The 22088-nt window shown below is 32.3% G+C and overlaps 1 protein-coding gene across 1 annotated transcript; it reads right to left on the bottom strand.

The window, feature by feature from the left end:
* Positions 1-1465: 1465 nt before the first annotated feature.
* Positions 1466-12162, bottom strand: LOC104890915 (transcription factor UNE12). The gene is made up of 7 exons (XM_010676530.4): positions 11465-12162; positions 8346-8447; positions 3021-3140; positions 2793-2858; positions 2609-2674; positions 2240-2317; positions 1466-2152 (listed from the first exon to the last, which is right to left on the bottom strand). The coding sequence occupies exons 1-7, from the start codon at positions 11786-11788 to the stop codon at positions 1922-1924; spliced, it is 987 nt and encodes a 328-aa protein (XP_010674832.1). The 5' UTR covers positions 11789-12162; the 3' UTR covers positions 1466-1921.
* Positions 12163-22088: the final 9926 nt, after the last annotated feature.

Genomic DNA, 22088 nt, shown 5'->3' with positions numbered 1-22088 from the left:
AACTGAACTGAATTGAATTGTATTGAATTAAATTAAATTGAATGTAATAAATATATAAATAATATTTAAACAATAATAATATGAGTATTAAATAATAATTATAATGATAAGTAATAATAATAGTATTTTGGATATTTTTAAATGATAGCTATAAATAAATAATATTAATAATCATAGATTAATAATAATAATAATAATAATTAATGATAATAATGATAATTAATAATAATTATCTTATATTATTTGTATTAATATATTAATACTTGATGATTATATATAATAACAATAACATCTAAGAAGTAAATTAATATTACTATTTTAATAATTAGATTTAATAATATAATAATATTTAATAATAAAAATAATGATTGGGTTAGACTGCGAAAATTACATCATAAACCGTCTTGATGCGATTTGATTGGTTTATGGGCTAAAAGTGGGCTTATTTTTGACCTAAACCATGTTCCTCCTAATAATAATAGTAATAATAATGAGTAAAGCTATAATAAACAAAATAATATATAATAATAATAATAATAATAATAATAATAATAATAATAATAATAATAATAATAATACTTAATACTTAATAGTAATGATATAAAAATAAATAATAATAAGAGTAATTAGTAAAATAAATTACACCAACATAATAATAATATTTAACAAAATGGTTATAAAAGAATGGAGCTGAACTGAACTGAACTGATTGGAGCTGAACTGAACTGAACTGAAAATAAGCTAAGGAGAACAGGCCCTAAGTTCTAAAAAACACTATTTTTCTTTAATCAAAGACATACGCCATCTATAATAGATTAACATAGCAATAAAAATAAATCGAATAAAGCGAAAAAAAAATCTAATATAAGAATTTAGAACCCAAAACATAAATTTAACAATTCTGACATATATTGTTCATTTGGTCTCCATATAACTCTTCAATAGTGGATCAGTTGATTCAAATTTTTAAAAAGAAAATTCTTGTACGAACTCAAAAGATTATGACGAGTGATTGATAACCTTTGTAAAAAAAAAAAAAAAAAAAACCATAACAAACAATATCACAATAGATAAATAATTAATATCCAAATTCTAAACAATCCTAAATCTTGAAACTTCTTATAAAGGAAGAGAAATCCAGCAATAGATGAGATAAAACACTCATTAAGAGAGATCTAAATTTATTAGAGTTTGTCTTGTAAGATACCGTCTACTTATAAATTAAAATTAGACAATAGTAAGCCCAATATTAAAAAAGATAACTAATCCAATAATAACTAGGATAATTTCTTCCGGTGACTAGTTTAATAATTTTTGTTAAAACTTCTAAAATATTAAATATTCAACGTATTTTCTAATGGAGGAAATACAAATTAGAACAACCCCCACTTTTCTAGTCATTTGATCTTTCGTATCTTTTACTAAAAAATCATTGATTTCCTATAAAAGAAGCTTCTGGCCATGCTTTCCCAAACAACCAACCATTATAAATACTTCAACGCCCATTACATCTCTATTCTCCATAGTCATCATATAAATAAATTATGCTCAAACATTTCTCCAAAAGTCTGGTCCCACATATTTTACCACTATACAAGAAAAAACAAAAGAGCATTGGTCACAAATGTCTTGGTCATACCCCACTAATTTCCCCCACCATTGAATACTAGTCGAAGATATGTTTCTGAACCCACATCAAATATACATTTGACAAACTTTATACTTTAAAGACTTGACCACCATAGCATAGGAAAAACATGCCAGTGCCCACCTTAGCTTTTTCTTCTCTTAAACATTTCTAATCACCCCTTTCTTTGACAATAACTTCGAAAATGACTCCGTCAAAAATGTTTCTTATCTTCATCTTTGGAGTTTATACTCAAAAATCTACCAATACCCTTTTGATGCTAGGAAATCAATTTTATGGAGGAGGGTTTGCCTCAGGCTTGACAATTCCTGGAGGATCAGGAGGCGGTGGATGCGACCGAAAGATAGCAGATGCAAGTGATACAGGCATTATGCAAAGTGCCTTAGACTGTAGGAATTGCATAGCAGCCCCTATGTCTTGCTCCATCAGTTTAGCTACTTGCTGTTCTGTGCCATCATTTGACCATTTCTCCCATGCTGCCTGTGCCCCGTCTACTCCTTCACCCTATGTATGATCATAATATGAAATTGTTACTTAATTAGAGTGCATATAGAATTGAAGCAAACAATGCATTTGATAGTTTTATCTAACCTCAGCGGACGATGGAGGCACATCAGCTACAAGTTGTGCCACGGCACCTGCTCCACCCAATCTGCTCATGCTTAACACCTGGTTTATGTCAAGGTAACTGAGGAACTTAAGACGGATAGTAACTTGCGGGACAAACACCCCAAAGGGAAGCATATGATTTAGCATATGTTATATTAATATATACGTCTTTTATCTTTTCTAATTACCATTCAATGAATTATATTGCATGATAGCATATGGATTTTAGTTAGCAGAAGAAAGTTACAACTTGAAGGTTCATATAATTTCTAATAAAAGTGACACAAATTAGGAATAGATAATAATCTCTCTAAAATGTGGTGGAACCATCATAAATTCTAAAAGATATACCTTCACTTGGAGTCTCAGAAATTTCACGTAATCAACGATTTCATCAAGCATGGCCGCCCTGTCTGTCTGTGCAAGCAATTGTATTATATAAGAGCAAACTCAACAGCATTCAACAGCTTATCTATCGGTCCAGAAGCAGAAGTAACAACAAATGACAAAACTATTGATTCAAGACGGATCTGACCTTGTTGCAGCTAGGGACCAATTCTTGCAAAGCCTTCATTCTTTCAGCTATTCTTTCCCTACGCAACTACACATGCAATGTATACGTGATTTCCATAATTTTTAGCTGATGTCAGATAGTACTCGACAAACTTTACTGAATGGTAAGTAATATTTGGTGTATTAATGTAATTTGCTGCTACCTTGAAGATATCACTGACAAGATTCTGATAAGAAAAGTGAGGCTTACCCGTTCAGCAATACTGTGTGGGTCGGTGGCTTGACCACGCCTAGCTCGCACCCTAGGCCTGACTGCTGGTGGATGTGACACTCCTGGAGCTGGTCCCGATGTTGTGTGACCATGAAAAGTCTGCTTCTCCATACAACAACTAGAATTAGTTTTCTCATGTGGCAAGAGGCAAGAGCAATATATAAGGTATATAAGGTTAATACAACCTACATATACAGTCCGACATGCAGAAAATTATTTGCACAAGAACAGATCCAAATCTAGCTTCTCAGGCTTTAACAAAGAAAATAGAAATATTCACTGAAGTATTTTGTTTAGTTATACACCAATAAATTACCAATCAAAAATCCTAACACAATACAGTTGTGCTATACCTAATTCTGGTTTTTGCGTATGAGCTTCCTAAATATATATGAATATGAAGAACAAATAGCAAATAATGACCATGGAACACACCAAATGATCCTCAGCCAAAATTCCCAAAAAAGAGAACAAATGAAGATGGTAGCTTTCTAATTTGATTGAAAAGAATCTAATGAAAATCAACAAATAAGAGATTCATGATAATAAATCCTGGTGAACATAAAACACTTCCACATCCTCTCCTAGAGGTCAAAGTATTATATATATATATAATATATATATATATAATATTATATATATATATTAATATATATATATATATATATATATATATACTTTCTTGATTTCTTTTTAGGTGACACATAGAGAAAAATGTAGGAATACCAAGGAGCCAGATGGGGAATGAAGATTAAGTAGGTGAAACAATTAAATAGAGGCAAAGATGTGATAAACAACGAGTTTCTTTACCACTTTGAGCTATGTCTCACTTATTGTGCCATTTTCCTTAAAAGGAAAGGTGGTCACTTAAAGAAACGGAGGAAATTTTCTCTCCTAGTAGTGAGAATAATCAAGACTGAATTTTATTTTATATTTTAAATGCACGTCTAACAGCTTTTCTAATATATATTCTAGAAACGAGAAGAACTATGAAATAGATGTGATATGAATGTAGAATTTATAGTTTAAGTTTGACCTATGACTCATAGCATATGCTTTTAATCCAATATATATAAGTAAAAAACTCGTATGAACCCGGTACACACTAATTAATGTGCACCCAATAGATGTTATATAGGTTGTAATAATTACAACTTCTACTATATTGTTTTTCTCTCTCCTTAGATTTCCTTGTCTTTTCGGGTTCTCTCTCATAACTGCTTCATTTTCTCTCTTCACAAGTTCTTATTCTATTTTTCAGTTTTTGTGATATAGTTGATTGTACAATTGAACCTGTTATAGAAGATTAGGATTATACTATCAGTTTCAATATAGTGTGTTTGTGTGTGGTATAGTGTGTTTCTATGTGCTATAGTATGTTTATTTGTGATAGTGTCTCTTTGTGCTATAGCGTGTGTGATCTAGTGTATCTGTTTGTGATATAGTGTGTTTTTGTGTATTAGAAGATCAGGATAATATTGTCAGTTTCACTATAGTGTGTTTGTATGTGATATAGTGTGTTTCTATGTACTATAGTGTTTTTTTTCGGCAAGATCTATAGTGTTTATTTGTGATAGTGTTTATTTGTGTTATAGTATATATTTGTTTGTGATATAGTGTATTTCTATCTTATATAGTGTATCTGTTTGTGATATAGCGAGTTTCTGTGTATTATAGGAGTGTGTGTCTTGATTCACGTGTGTGAGCCGTGTGCATACAAATTTTACTGTGAAACAGGTCCACAAGTCGAATTGTATATATAATTCCTCTAACTTGCAACATAATTGTTTAAGGAATAAATTAGAGAAGATAAACAGACAAATTAATCGTATATCACTTGATTACCACTTAAAGGGAATGCTTGGTTCATCAAGATTAAAATTACAAAATTTGTCCATTTACCATCTCTTAACTTTTCTTTCAATTGCATGCTCGACTTAGATACTTCATCTGTCTTTTTACTAGTTTCCCCAAGCTTAAACATCTGTGCACTTTAACAATTAATATCTTTAGTTATTTATTAACTAAAATAATTGGAAAATTGATATATTGTAAATATATCTTCTCTATTTTTCAGATGTAACATTTGCCTTTTTTGAGTTGATAATAAATCAAATTTTGCATCTAAAAAAGTGGAGGTAGTACATGCGATAAGTCCAACAAAATTTTACATAGTAAAAGCTTTCCTATAAAAGTCAATATACAAATAGTGCAAAATCCAAAGCTTAGCAACTAGCAACTAATATACAATGGAGGTAGTATATTGCAGAAGTGAAAAAAAAAAAAACAAGGGAATCATGCTTATGAAAGTATGTTGTATTTATTTTGGGTACGCCTCCACAAAATGAGGGAATCAAAGGTGAAAGTAAGAAAACAAAAATATAACTTCAAGAAATGGAAAATCCTTTCATGAAAGAAAGACAAGTATAGTTTCCTTACAGAGTTTTCAAATCATTGCCAAAGAGGAACCCTTTGTAATGTGCCATATTAGATTTAAGAATATGCTTTTCTAATTTATTTCCAGGCTTCATACACAAGCATTTTTCGCTTTACGCCGCTAATCATAAATAAAAAGTTGTGCTCCTGCTCAATTAAGCAACTAAATATTCCAGAACCGAAAAATGAAACATTACATATATGTAAAAAAAACATATAGAAACATGAATCCATGAAATGGAAGGTGGTATCAAAATCAGGGATCAAATCCCATGGACTCAGTTGGTTATAGGTAAAGTCTTGAAAAATAAGATCAAATCCCGTCTACATTATTTGGTTAGCTCTATATACACCAAAACTAAAATAAAGTTTTTCCAAAGAATAAAGGGATCCTCCCAATTCTTTATATTTTCTTAACAAGTTGAAATTTTTAATAAGTGAGAGACAGAAAATGCATGGACTTTCTACTGAAAAAGCAATGGACTCAGTGAGTTTTGAAATTCTTGACATATTCCAAAATTTTCTGCCCTCAAGACTCCCAATGTCAACTCTTAGGATACTAACTAGACATGACTAAAAAGAAGATCAATTTAACAGACGTGCGACCCACGCGCTACTTTAGAAATTTGGCCACCGCGTCAAAGAGGAGACAATGGATGACTAGGATGCTTTTCTCACTTCTTTGATGACATCATTACCCCTGAAAAACGATGGAAAGGACTGGGGACCCCACACAATTTGTAAGGAAGTGTTTTGCACGTGTGAAGGCTTAACACTTGTGTAAGGTGCAAACATTGACTAATCTCACTCTCTCCCTCAGCACGTGCAACTCAATCTCACAAGTCACAACTATTTCTTCATTATGCTATAAATTGAGTACTTGATTAGATGTCTTAATCATCTCAAGTTCTATGTAAGTGGCCTACTTTGCTACTGGCCCTCTCAAGATTTAGTGAAGCACTCAAATCTCAATCATAGTTTCTGCTCTAATCATTATTTTCACGGCTATCTAGGAAAAATAAGAACCGTATCAGTAAATATGACTATTGGGACAAATTTATACTTCTTCCGTTCCTATGACGTTTGAGAGTTTTTAATGCATATATTTGACCATCAGTATCTTGAATTACCCACTAACAAAATTATGAAAAATTATTCTTTTGCAAATACGCATATAATAACTTCCCACATAGCTATTTTTCTCCTCACGAGTCATGTTGGATATCTAAGGACTAGATATTCAATAAAAATAACAAATCAAAGTGCATGACCATAGTTAATGAGAAGTGACAACATGGTCCTTATCGATTGATATCTAATACTCCATTCGATTTTTATTAGTTTGTCCACTTATTGGACAAAAAGCTTTAGGAAAAATAGATATATAGGTTATAGAAGGGAAAAAAAAGTATTAATTTATTGTTTTTTTCACCAAATATCCCTGACAAATTTTTTATTCACCAAATGTCCCAATTTTTTTCCGAATTCATCATATACCCCTGACTTTCTAAAAAATACATCTAAATGCCCTTAACGACTAACTACGGTTAATTATGTTAGTCATTAATCCTAATTAACCTTAAAAATCCTAAAAAATCCTTAATTAAACCTAAAAACCCTAACTAACCCTAAAAACTCTAATTAACCCTAACCCTAATGACTCTGTATGGAAACTATAAACGCTAATGACTAATGAAGTTAACCGCCATTAGTCATTAAGGGCACTTTGTGTCATTTTATTTTTTAGAAGTAAGGGTATCAGGTAAATTTTGAAAAAAGTTGGGATATCTATTGAATAAAAAAAATTCTCAGAGGGTATTTGGTAAAAAAAAACCGTTAATTTATTGCATCTTGTATTGAAGTTGATGGTGTGTGCCAAGACAAATAGAGTGAGAAGGTAAAGATAACAATAAAATTGGTAAGACCATTCCAAAAATAGAAAAAAAAAGAGTAAATTAATAAATGACAATTGAAAAAGAAAAGTGCGTAAACTAATAAAAAGTGGAGAGAGTTTTTGTCAATCATTTTTTTATTCTTATATAAAAACAAGGCCTTACTTAATGATCTTGCCTTGGCTAACGAGAACAGTCCTAAGAAATTATTGTAGAGATTATGGTCATGCAAATTATGGTCAAAATTTTAGCTTTGTCACCGAGATATAAGATATTCCATGGAAACATCAAAAAAGAATGATTGAATAGAATGAGTGAATGTGGCTTAAGTAAAACATACGCTATGGAGTAAAGCAATAGGCCTTGTCAAAAATAGAAAGATAACAAGATATAATTGACAATTCACCAATCTTTCATAGCTTCCACACTTTTTCTAGACATTGATATAACTAAGAAAACTCTTTTTGTCTAAATTCTAGATATCTAAATACCATGTATTATGACCCATATAGCCTTTGGTTGTCTCCTATATTTCCCGTTTTGCCATTATTCCGTTACTATGTTTAGTGTAAAAGGGTAGTATAGTAAACATACATCGAATTATAGATATCCCAAATTATTTGAATGATTTAGATATCCAAATTTTAGATGAATAGCCAAGCTAAAAGACTTACAGGAAATTTGTTTCTCTTCGAGCAAACTATTAATTAAGACCTTAGAATTATAGTGCTTCAATGAGTCAATCATCCTTCACATAAGTTAAGTTTGCCTATACGCTTCACACTTTCTTTTTCAGTTCGTTTTGAAATAAGCTTAACATTCCTTTGTTAGTAAGCGATTTTTCTCTATGTTAAGGGAATTGGCAAACAAATGAGTATATACAGCATGGTCTAAAACAATCCAACCTACAAATTTATAAACTTAAGCGCGACGAAATGCAAAAGAAATGAATTTAAAGGATGCTGGCAAAAATAACCTGGTGAACTTGAATAGAAGGAGGTGCAGGACGGAGTGACTGAGGTTGCAGTTGATGGCCAAATGCAGGAAATAAGTTTGTCAAATGCATTGAATCATTCTCCTGTAAAAAAACCATAACCATCCTTATTTTGCTTCATTCAGCAAACCTTATAAATTCCTCCCACAATTAAAGAAATCTGAAATTCTATGAGCCAAAAAAGAAAGCTGCAAAAAAGCAAAATTATCACTTTTTAATCAACTTTACAGAATAAAAAGAAAACATACTCACTCCAAATGTTCCCATGATCATATAAAAAAAGGTGCATATTGATAAAATTTTCATGTATTTCTATTGATGTCTACCTTAAGAAGACATTACTGTACTGTATATGACAAAAAGTAGAACATAAGATACCTTAGGAAAAAGAATGTAATTGTCAATGGCCACTAACTCTAATTTACCAATGGCAAAGGTTCATAGACTCATTGACTAATTAATCCTCATCAAGTACAACTAGTGACAATTATATATCTATACTAATATTTTTCCTATCAATTTGCAATGGAATAAAAGATTCACCTTTATTAGACTTTAGATTTATAATGAACTAGATTAAATTGACTCACTTTGTAATTTCTCCGTTCCATAATAAGTGTAAACTTACTATTTTATAACGTTTTAAAATAAGTGAAACATACTTTAAATGAAAAAAAAAAGTGACAAAATAACAAGAGTACACATCACAAACTTGTGTGGTTTGCTTTTCTCTCTCCTCTTTTTGATGATGTAAAGGGTATTTATGACTTTTTGGCTTTTGAAAGTGATATTTATTAAATCTTGTGCCTAATTCTTATGTTTCACTTATTATGGAACGGAAGAAGTATTTCTTGTTAATTACTTATAATGATGAACGTCCAATCAAAATATTTTTGAATAAACCCAAGTGTAAAGTAGTTGCGAAAATGTTCTCTTTTTTCTCTTCCAAACTAGTCTAAAATGTCTAACAACAAATCAAAACCAAAAGACAAATATAGATGGTCCAACTTTGTTCTAAACAATACATATTATGACCCTAATTTTAAGTAATGATACCTTAGGATAGAATAATCTCATAGGCAAGCTGACAACTCCTGAATTACATATACAAATATACAATCATATAAATCACCAAATAATAAAATTATATAATTAGGTCCTTATTTGAAGGAGAATATGTGGTGAACAATCAGATTGTCAAACATCATGAAAAAAGCAAACATGGTAAAGTAAAACCAATAAAAGAGACAACATTTATGACTTTTCTCTGTATTTCTCTCCAAAGGGTTGCCATAACCTCAGAGTATGCATAGCATTCTAAGGAAATACCCCAGCAGAATGCTAGGGGTAAGGATCGAACCCCTGACCTCAAGGGCCAAGGGTCAGCGCTCTACCCACTTGAGCTAACTCCTATTCTTTGAAAAGCATTAAGTAATAACTAAGTACTGATAACACCAATCAACCTGTGAATTTGCCATAAATCCCTAAGCTAAGACTTCAATTATAGAATATGTTTGAAGTGCTTATTTAAGCCCTCGAAGAGCATATCTAAACTGCATATATCAAAACCGTAAGAATATAGACGCATAGGTGAAGATACATGGCATATTGTACATCAAACGTATGTTCTCTTCATTTGTATAAATGACAATAATGAATTGTAGTTTGCTTTTGAAGAGTTGCACTGTTTGTGAACCTCTCTTTTTTAAAACAGAGTTTGTAAACATCACTTAAGAACTTATTGGTTGGTACTCTATGTTACAATTTTTTTAATCTAGCACCAAAAGAAAACCATATATATTCCCTCCGTCCACAAATTAAGTCTAGTATACTACTATACACATATGAACGTATTATTACTAAACTTGAAAATCTAAATCGCCCAACTTACTCAACTCATGTGATGTGGATTCCTCTACCAAGTATCTCACTTTTTCAATAAATATTTTTTTCTTGAATTTACCATATCTACCAAAAAAGCTCGTATTCCACTAATATCCACTCTTAAGACCTATACACTTCAAATTACTTTTATTGAACTGAACTTTTTTTTCTGATTCTCTATAGTTTTCTACTAAATAGTTTTCCAATTTAACAAAACTGTACTTATTTTTTTGTTGAATTAAACTTATTTTTACTATTACAGTGATAAATACGTCTACGAATAGAAGCCTAAGAGAATGTCTATCTGTGGAGGGAGTAATTGTTACATGAAGTTCCTTTCATATAAACAAAGTCCTCTATTATAGAAGTATAAAGAAAAAAAAAATACCAAATGACACTTGTATTAACTTAAATTAAGCACCAACAAATTTTTACAAGATTCCTTCCTTCTGAAATAAGTGAAACACTCCTCTTAAACCTCTCACGTAAAAGAAAAAAGTATTTCACCAAAAAATTTATCATACACCCAAGTATACCGTGAACATAATACACCTAATGCTATTTGAAATCATTCAAGTGAGAAAAATATACTTAGGCCGTTCCATAATAAGTGAAATATGAGGATTGAGCATAAAATTTAATACACATCACTTTCAAAAACCAAAAAATTATAAAATACCATTTTTTATTATAAAAACGAGGAAAGAAAAAAGCAAACCACAAGTTTGTGATGACTGATGAATAATCTTGTCATTTTGGTTTTTCATTTAAGGTATATTTTACTTATTCTGAAACGTTCCAAGATAGTAAGTGTTTCACCTATCATGAAAAGAAGGAAATACTAAAAAATGAGAGTTTCAAATGAGTAAATGAGTAAAAATTAATCTGTATAATACACTCAGTGTATGAGGAACAAACTCGTGTTCCACATATTCGAATCTCTCCTCCTCTTCTTTATACTTTGTACTGCCTCTGTGGCTTATATGGATGGAAAAAAAACTCATGTGTCATTTCAAACGGAGGAAGTATTATAACAATAGCTAACAATTTCGCAAGTACTAAACAAAAAAGTCACTAGCATACACTTGTGTGACTCGTTATACCTAGTATATTTAATGATTATCTAGCAATGAGACAAATACAAAGAAATCACTTGAACCAATTTCACACAAGAGCAAAAAAAACAAAAAAAAAAAAAAGAAAGAGAAATTACTTACGTTAATTCTAGAAGATGAAGAAGCATGACCACCATCACCGGCACCATGATTGGAAGAACTACCATGGTCCAAATTAAGACCCAATGGCAAACCCAAGCCCATTCCAGCCCTAAACCCACCAATACCAAGCCCAACATTGACACCTCCATGGGCCGACCCATCACCCGGGCCCAAACCCAACAAAATTGATGACCCATCACCACCAGGCCCACCACCCACAAACCCGCCACCGTCACTTCCACCAGTAGTATAACCAGGAACTGATAATATTTGCTCAAAAAATTCATCTCCTAACCCTTCATGATGTGGTTGATTATTTGCCATTTTTCTAACTTCAAATTTTCCAACCCACAAAAATTTTTAAATTCTACAGAATCATTTAACTGAAAAAGTCTTTTTTTTTCTTTTTAGCGAATTTTCTTGAGAAAATGTTAAGGGGTTGTTTGGTGTTTATTAAAAGAGGTGGCAAAAATAAGTACCCGATAACCCGGAAAAGATTTTTGAAGGGTATGTTATGAAGGGAGAAAAAATGGTCCAATGATTTTGTGATTTTGTGAAGAATGATTTTTAGAAGGGAGAAAGAGTAATTGATATAGTGCGAGAGAAAGAGAAAAAGGGGGGGAGAATTATGAGAGCTTTTTAATTTTATTTTTTTTGGATTGATTTTTAGTTTATATTATTATTATTATTATTATTATTATTATTATTATTATTATTATTATTATTATTTGGTCTGACTTCTTATTGTGAGTGGTCTTTCTGGTGATTAGTATTATAATTAGTAGTAGTATAAAGTGTGAGAAAGACCAAAAAGGAATAATACTAAAAAGGATTAAGTATTTTAATTGAATGAGTTTGTGTGGGTGGTTGAAAGAATTTTTAAGGGTACAAAACAAACTTATGGAAGGTGTGACACACTTCCCAATCATTCTCTTCTACTCTTGTTTCTATAGCTAGTTGGTATCCCTTATGCTATAATTTTATATTATGATTTTATGAATTGTTTGAGAAAATTAGTGAGTGGTATGAGTGAAGTTTGGTTGAGGAAGTACTCACTTGTGTAGACTAGGGGGAGTGATTTTCCACATTATTGTCAAACAAAAGAATCATTCTCAATGTAGATAGTGAATCTTATCTAGAAGGAAGAGGAATTGAACTAATTAATGGAGAAGATTGTCATGACTTATGAGTGGTGAACCACTATCTTAAATGACGATTTCAGCATAAAAATGGTGTAAATAATTCTTTAATTACCAACTTTCTTCTATGATTTTGAAGATCTCGCGCACTAATTCCACTTAGTAGCAATTAAATCTGAGTATATCTTAAAAAAGAAGACATGAGTTTGTATGTAATTCAGTATATTTTAGAATTTCTTTCAGTTTCGTGTAGGGAGAAAGTACTTAAGAGTTCATCTTCTCATATGGAAAAACCTAGCGCGGGCATCACAACAGGAGATTGTGAATTGATGTAGTCTATTGCAAGTACTAATAATCAACATATGAGAAGATACCAAATGTTAAACATTTGTAATCCAATCAGCAACTCTATTTGCATCATAAATGATGTGCCAGATATTTGAATCAATGAATTTTTGAAAGGTAACTAACAAGTATCAACAAGGATAAGGAGGTGACATTATTGTTTTACCGAGTTGGTGATTAGGAGATTACCCAACTACAATATCATTTATAGATATGCCTTTGTTTATCGATCACGAGATGAATTCTCTTCTAAAGAGTTGCGACATCAGCCAAGTAGGAGGGTGTCATCATTGGAAAGTAAGTACACGCAAATACAATCTTGTTGCAGTGATTGCAAAACATAAGACTTATTGCTACAAAATTATATCCTTAGAGGATACGTTAAAATATGATTTTTTAACTAGAATAGAAGGGATGCATCGAAGACAATTATTAGGAGTGATAAGTCAAGCTCAAACTTCGGGTTGCTTAGTTTGACTCGTTACACTCACATAGGATCTCGAGCTTTTTCAAAATCAAAATTCAATTTAGTTAAAACCAAACTTGAGTTCCTATAAAAAAAATACACTTGATAAAGTAATCACATAGGCACCCTTTTAATATTAAAATCAAATAAACTTACAAGTATTTTTCCAGTTTCAATAACAATCACACATCAAAATGTGGATAATGTATTGTTTCGAGCATGTTTGCAAGTATCTCAAGTCGAGCATAGTGAGTAACAATGCTCAAATTTTAAAATTATCCGATGAGCTTGATTATTTTTCAAGTTGGCTAGGCTAATTATCACCCCTAAATATGATCGAAAAGAAACCATCGCATAGAAAAACAGATGAGGAAAGGAACTCAAATGTTTTTTTTTAACCATATAAAAGAACAAAGAAGTAAATATGGAACAAGTTACGATGAAACACTTTAGCCATAAGAAATCCAGGAGGAGGACCCATAAAAAAACCAAGGTGCTAAAGACCTAACCAAGAGTCAAACCGACGTTGTTGTTGTTGCATCTGCAAGATATGGGTCTGAATTATAGCGTCGTCCGAAAGAACATTCCTAAACACCCTCTAAATAGGATGCAGCCATAAGCTCTATAAGGTAGCAATGAACCTTTTAATGTGATTACTATTTTACTATTTTGTCCATCCTCGCTATAAAAAAGCAGGATATGTTTGATAACCCATTCTTGGCAAGAAATAGAGTCACGCTGATTGATGTTAATGAAAATTAAATCACTTTTCCATGTAGCATTCTTGAAATAGATGCTTTGAGCTTTCGAAAGCATTGGGGCACAGATCACAGTTCACATAGAGAAACTATGTTGAAGCTATGATATATAGCGTACAACACATGTGAGTATTCCACGTTGATAAAAAGAAGAGATATGGGTTCACACTTGTGAAGTGGACTTTCTCTCTTGCACTAGTAGAAAAAGGACGATTTGCGTCCCACCATCTGCGTCGTACAACAGGACAAACGCCGCAGAAGATTCATTTGCGTCGCATGCAACAGGGAATCAACGCAAAAGACGACCTATGTGCTAGGGTGGGACGCAAGACAGTTATCTGCGCCGGATCCCTACTCACGTCCGACGCAGATAATTCTACCCCACTATTTCCTCACCCCCATAATCCCGCCCAAAATAAAATTATTCCAAGAGATCTGCGCCGGACTTCTAAGCCATCCGACGCAGATGATAGGCCCGCTATATTCCAGCCCAATAAAAGCCTAACCTAAATCGCAGTTCTTCAAAACCGCGTCGCTTCTCCTCTTCTCTTTAATCTTTCAGTCTCGCTTGTCCTTCTCCTTCCTCAAAACTCTCATCTTCTTTCTTCCTCCTCCACGCAAAAAAAAAAATCCCCTTTAAAGTCATCTCTTCTTCTCAAAACAAATTTCTCACTTCTCAAAAAATCGAACAACAAAAGTTGACGAATTTGGTACGAACAAATTAACGAACGAAGATTTCGATTTGTGCTGATAAAGCTTCAAGAATTCGATTTGGATCTAAAAATGCTAACCCAGGTGTTCAAAGAAGCTGCGAGTTCGACGAATTTATGTTTATTTTCACTTCAAAGAATTCGATTCGGGCCATTTTATTTTCAGTTATCGATTTTCAGGTACCATTGTATTCTGAATTTTTTGTTTTGCCATATTTTTGTTTATTTTTGAAAGAAAAAAAATTGAACCTGGCTTGAATTTGGTAATATAGACAACCCAGTATAAATTGCTTGATATATATTATCTCCCCTCTATTTTTTCAATTTTTTAAGTCATTTAAAATCAAACTTATGTTTGTAGATCTGGTGGAGGAAGAGAAAGAAGATGCCGGTGAAGATTGAAGATTTAGTATTGTTGATTGCTTTAGAATTTAGGGTTTTTGTATTAGATCTAATTTTGTTTCTTTGGGTTGTATTTTTTAATTTCGTTTCAGAGACATGAAATTAAGTTACCCAGATTGTGTTGATAATTTTGTTGCTTGTTGATCTCAATGGAATGGTTTTAAACTCTATAATAATTAAGTTATTAAGTCCTATTCTCTTCATTTCGATTTCTGTCATGTTCTAATGGACGAAAATTATGTCCTGAACCAGCAATTTCTGACATGAAAATTTTGTTGCTTGTCATGTTCTGAACCACTAATTCAACGAAAGAAAAGCACAATTCTTACCATGTGCGTCGCATGTTGCAACATGTCCGATGCAGATGACTGTTATGTGTGTCACATGTTGCAACATGTCTGACGCATATGACATTCATTTGGCTGGGTGGAGGAGTCATGTGTGTCGCACCTTCTCATAGTCGACGCAAATAGCTTAGGATCTGCGTCGTGTCCTAATCCGACGTATATCATGTCTCTCTCATCTGCGACGAGGTATGTGTCGTCGGACATGGGTCCGACGCAAATGGGGCCTCGCATCTGACACAAATCGTCGTTCTAATACTAGTGTTGTGATGGGTGCGGCCGAGGCCCATATGTTACATGGTATCAAAATCAGGCCCACAATTGGCACCATTAATTTACTCTGGCCAAATGAAAAATGACCTCACATGTGAGGAAGAGTGTTGAAGCTATGATGTATAGTGCACAACACATGTGAGTGTCCCACATTGATAAAAAAGAATAGATATGAGTTCCCCTTATAATGCAAAGGGGTTACTCCCCTTATTGCCATATGGTTTTAAGGTGAAAATTCCTTAGTCTTGTGAAGTGGACTATCTCTCCTTGTGATGGGTGCGACCCAGGCCCATATTTAACAAATTCAAACGCTATAGATGAACAAGGTTTAAGAGGTGAACGGGGATGGCCGTATAAGACTCTAATCCTAATGACTATTCATTCTTTGTGCGGAGAAAGAGGATTAACAAGTATGAGAATTAGTGAATAGTGTTACCTTGCTAAGAGTTGAGATGGTAGAAGTAAATTGCATATGATAGAAGTGGTTGCATTGATGATTGAGCAAAGAGAAGTTTTTACAACGTGAGCTATGTGTCAAAGATTGGGAATAATTTGCTTTCAAGAGAATTGAAGTTGTTTCAAATATAGTGAAGGTTCTTTTTGGACATATGTAATTTGAATTAATTAAAACCTGAAATACATACTACGATGGAGCACACAAATGATAAACAAAAAAAAATAAATGAATTTTAAAGTGAGCTTGACTAGTTTTTACAATCCATATAAAGTAAGGTAACTGCTTGTTATGCAGGCCTTAATTCGATGTTCTATGATTGGGATGATTCGGTCATAATTGTGATGGTTGTGGATAGAACGTGGTCGATAATCACTTGACCGTAGTAGTGATAAATGAGAAGACATTGTGTTTTTAAAGGAAGACATCATGGAATAAAAGTATATATATTATACCTAATGGAAGTAGTGAGAGGAGCGGATTTCTTTCACGATCCGGACAACAAATGACATATCTATATATCCATATATATAAGACCTAGTTCCGATGAGAGCCAATTTCTTTCCTTAAAAGTAAAGTAAAAAGACATTAAAGTAAATTATATTGACTGAAAAGTATAACTAAATATGCAACTTTTTAGACTTATGTTTCTAACTTTTAAGAGGAAAAAAATACAATAATGACCATAAAATATCGACATTAACTAATATATCAATCTATTTTGTATAAGTATCGTTTTGGATAAGTTTAAGTTAATTTAATAGTAAAGTAAAGGGAAAGCTTATAATAGTAATAAAAAAAATTCTAAAAGTAAATGAAACTTCGGTAAAAGTAAAGAAATTGGAAACCAGTTTGAAAAGTTGTATGATTATAAAAATGTCACTAATGACACAAAAATAATGTAGACCATCCGATTTTGATAATCTAAGGGTCCATATTGGTTTTTAATTCTCATTTTAAAGTGTGTTCTCTCCGTAACTTATTCTCTTTTTATAACTAAGATAAGATGAGCACTATAGCCTAAAATGAGAACATGGAACCAATTTAGGCCCTTAGATCATCAATTATGGATGCTCAAGATGTTTCCCGTTCATTAATGGTAGTTTTGTATCTAATTCAGAACTTACAAAACTATTTTACATCTTGAGCAGATGAATTCGACCAAGAAGCAAATGAGATCGCTGAAAAGTAACGAAATTGGGAACTAAGGGACAATGTAGGTAAAATGTTAAGGATGATTTGTCTATTCAGTTGGGATTAAGTTTAAGAAATTTGTTGAAACCTTGAAGGACTTTTCTAATGTCTCAAGCGTCATGTTGTAGTAGATTTTGGACGAGCGTGAATTTCCTCAAGTCCATTCAAAAAATACTGTTAGGGTAATTCGCTATATGAAGGTCATAAGGAACGAATTTCTGTTAAAATAACAAGAGAAGTAAAGAGAGGAAAAATCCACTATGATTATGTAATTAAGTATGGTTAAATCTTGAAGGTAGCTAATTGTTTTACTAATCAAGTTTAGACGTTCAAATTGTTAATTTTTCTTGCAAGGGAATGTCTTATAGTTCAAGCTCTTGATGGTGGAACTGGGTAATTAATTTTGCCTTAGGAAGTTGTTTGATTTCTATTTGAATGTTTTTGCTTATTTATTGATTTGACCCTCTAAATTGCTACAACAAAAATTGAAAGCTTTATACTTTGTTATCAAATCCCATATCCTCCAAAGACAATTGTCCTATGAGAGAATCAGTCTCATTGCATGTGTTCTAAATAGAACATACCATCACTAATTAAACAAATAGGAATTGGCCCATCTCATATAACTTTGGTAGAACACAAACAATACTAAATCAAACAAACGGTGTAATAACATATCACTTCAATAGAACACAATGAATGTTTATCAGCTTAATCTTAGTAAAAACATCTGAAAAATGACGCCCAAACATCAATTAGAAATAGAACATCAACGGCCCCTTAACATATGTCGCAATTAACAAATTATGCACGTAATGCGTGTCTGATTGTTTTTTACATTTCAAACATAAATTCTAGCTTTATAGACATAAACAGAGTAAAATTTTGAACATTAATTAGATATTTTCTTGGGCTAAATTTCGTAGGTTAAACATCTACTCCCCTTATATATTTTTTATCTTTCTCTCTTAGAATCTTGACACTATTCACAATTATATTCACAATTAGAGAGAATCTTTTAGATTTTTCTCAAGATATAAGAAAAAATATAATCATGTGGGGTCTTGTTTAATTCGTCTCAATGAGTACTTTATTAATATTCAATTATTATAATTTTTACTAATATGTAATGAAAGATTTTTAATGTAGAATAAGTGCATTGGCAAACGTGCAAAGTCAAAGTAGAAAAGATAAAAAAAATACAGAGGGAGTATCACTTAACCCTTCTTTTATTAATTTTTTCTACTCATTCTTTCTTTTAGGTTTATAAAGTTAAACTTGATGAACGATAAAATAATGATAAGTATATTTATTTAGGATTTCTTATGTTGTATTAACACAATTTTGTGTTAAATAAATTATTTCACTTTGTTAATTGATTGAATTTTTCGTTTTGATGTAATACTTGATTGTGTTTTTGAGTTGATCAATAAGATATTTAATTGATGCAATATTTCTTTTTACTTTTTCCAGCATAAATGTACTAAATTTAATAGTCAATGTTTCTTTTTCGGTGGCTCAATTACAATTTGATTGCCTTCAACATTTAAGTCAATTGTTTAATGTTATATTTGAGTTTTACTTTCTTTTTGCCTTTTTTTTTATATTATTGATTTACTAATGAGCAGTTAAGTCTATCTATGGGGACACCCCGTAACCCCCCTTCCCTTATATAATAGAGATCAAAAAATCATCAAAAAATCCACAATTATCATATAGTTTTGAGGTGGTTATCATATAGTAATTGCATACAATGGTATTAAAGATTCATAACACTCACTCTATCACAAGTTGCTTGCTACATTAGCTTTTTATAGGTAAAAAAAATACTCCCCCAATCCGTCTCTAAATACCGTTTCCATTTTCCAATTATGTCGGTTCCAATTAGATTTCCCATTTCTTTATTTGATATGAGTCCACCAATTTAAATATTATTTAGCTTTTATTTTTATTATATTACTCATTTCCCCATTAACAAGTCGACTTTATAAAGTGGCTCACATTCTCTCTCATCAATAAACAATTTATGAATGGTGTACCAACTTCGATTTTTAATTCTGATTTAATACAACTAGGGTCGCACTTATGATTTCTCTTTAATGCTTGTGCTCAAAAGAAATAGGAATTCTATTTAGAGATGGAGAAATAATTTGTCAAAAAAAATTAACAAGTAATTTGCTGGCACATAAAAAGATAACAATTTTTTCACCAATTACCTCCGAGTTTTCAAAAAATTCACGAGGCACCACCCTCACACTTTTCCAAATTCACAAGGTACCTCTAAGTTTGATAATATTAGACTCAAATACCCTTAATGACTAACGACGATTAACTCTGTTAATCATTAACCCTAATTTAGGAAATTTCAACCCTAATTAACCCCTAATTCTTACCCTTACCCTAAACCCTGAACCAAACCCTAATCACCCCTCCCCCACCCTCCCACTACCCCTGCAGCCCCCACCCTACCAACCCCCCTCCCGCACCACCCAGCAGCCCGCCCTCCCCCACCCTCGGCCCGTCGAATTCCCCCTTCTCCCACCCCTGTCGAATTACGCAACCCTCCCCCCACCCCATCGAATTATGCACCCCTCCCCCACCCCGGTCGATTTCCTACCTCGGCCTCTCCCCGTCGTGTTTTGGAAGATTTTGGACCACCCCTGAAATAACCCAATCGTGGAAGTGAAATTTGACGGGGGTGGGGGAGGGGTGGGGAATTCGATTGGGGTAGGGGAGGGGGGATACTGGGGTGCTGAGGAAGGGGGGTTGCGGGGGTGGGGGATGGGAGGGCTGTTGGATTGGGGGTTTCAAGGGTGGTGGGAGGGTGGGGGAGGGATCGTTAGGATTAGGTTTAGGATTTAATGTTAGGATTAGGGGTTAATTAGGGTTGAAATGTAAACGTCGTTAGTTATCAAGGACGTTTAAGTGTATTGTTATGGAATTTAGGAGTACCTTATGAAATATGAATTTTGAAAAATCGAGGGTAACTCGTGAAATTTCTGGAGATTCGAAGGTGCTTAGGAGTATTATTTTTAAGAGTGACTACTTTTGTAAAACCCCGAAACGTATCATAATCACACATTCTGACTAAAGCAACTAACAAATTTAAGCACGAAACCCACCAAAAAACGGAGCTGTATAGACAAAGTGGAAGAAAAAACGGAGGAAAGAAACCTTATTCTAGAATCTAGATTAATTTTGTAATTTGATTAAGTGTAATATTTAAAAATTGTGGTGTCAATCAGTCGCATATTACTTTTCGCCGCTTTTTTGTAATTATTAATTTCATTGTCAACATCATTCTTATATGGCTCTTTACTTTCTGAAATCTGTTTGCATTTCTTAACACGCAAATTACGGTCCTCACATATTTAAAAACTCTAAAACAGATTATGAAAATGATAGATGGTGGATAAGTCAGTGGTATTCCTAAAAGAAAATTTTCCTTTTCACTAGTTTAGACTTTAGATTGTATAAAATGAGAGAAACTTTTGATGCAATCACTCCCTTTATATATTAATATTCTTTATAAAGTTATTGTTTATAATTGAATTTTAAAATATGCCACTACTGAAATTAAAGAATAGGGAAGAAGATATAAAGGAACAAACTACCATAAAGGTGGTCTTTCATAAATCATATTATATGCTTAATTATGAGATGTTGAGACCATTTGGAAACTAAATTCACACCAAGCATGTACTAACCTCCGTTTTTTAATAAGTGACACATTTTTTTCCTTTTATGTAAGAACTTTTTGAGAAAAGTATGTCACTTATTAAAAAACGAAAAAAGTATTTGTTGTAAGTCATAACATCTCAAGCTTTATTTTAACTCGGTGTGTTTTCCGTATAGCATGTCACAAGCTCAAATGATGATATAACATCAAAGCATGGATTTGCGATACAATATTACATGATTTATTTCCTCCGTCCGTTTCGAAATAGTTACACCATTTCTAACTTTCACGTATGTCGATGTAGGATTTCAAACATTAATATCTTTAATTATCCATAAGTAAAAATTATAAAAAAATTATATTAAAAATTTACATCGAGACAAATTTAACAAGATCTCACATGAATATGTTTTTCCTAAAAAATAAATCACCAAAGACAATATAAGTGAAAGACGTGAATAGTGCACAAAATAAAAATAGAACAACTATTTCTAAACGGAAGAAGTATATCTTAGAAACTTCGGTCGTCCTGCACCTCTATCCAACCAAGGCTCTCACTTTCAAGTTTCAACTAATCAAGTAATTTCATATATGCATTATTAGTAATTCGATTAACCTTGTACATGCGTTAACCATAGTATATTACAATCCTAATGATTCTTATCATTAACACCACAAACATCATAATTCATAAACAACCCCATTTATGCTACTAATAACCCACATCTCACTCTCATCATCAACTAATGGCGTGGCAAATACATAGAAATTAAGTTTTTTAAGTTTGGCAAGTGAAATTGATTAGGGTGGCTGCAGACCTAATTCCTTCCGTTGTTCCAGATATGGTGGACACTTACATA

The sequence above is a fragment of the Beta vulgaris genome, chromosome 4 (assembly GCF_026745355.1).
Source record: "Beta vulgaris subsp. vulgaris cultivar EL10 chromosome 4, EL10.2, whole genome shotgun sequence".
NCBI classification, from domain to species: Eukaryota; Viridiplantae; Streptophyta; class Magnoliopsida; order Caryophyllales; family Amaranthaceae; genus Beta; species Beta vulgaris.
Note: the sequence above shows the minus strand (reverse complement) of the source record. Positions and strands in the feature narration are given on the sequence as shown.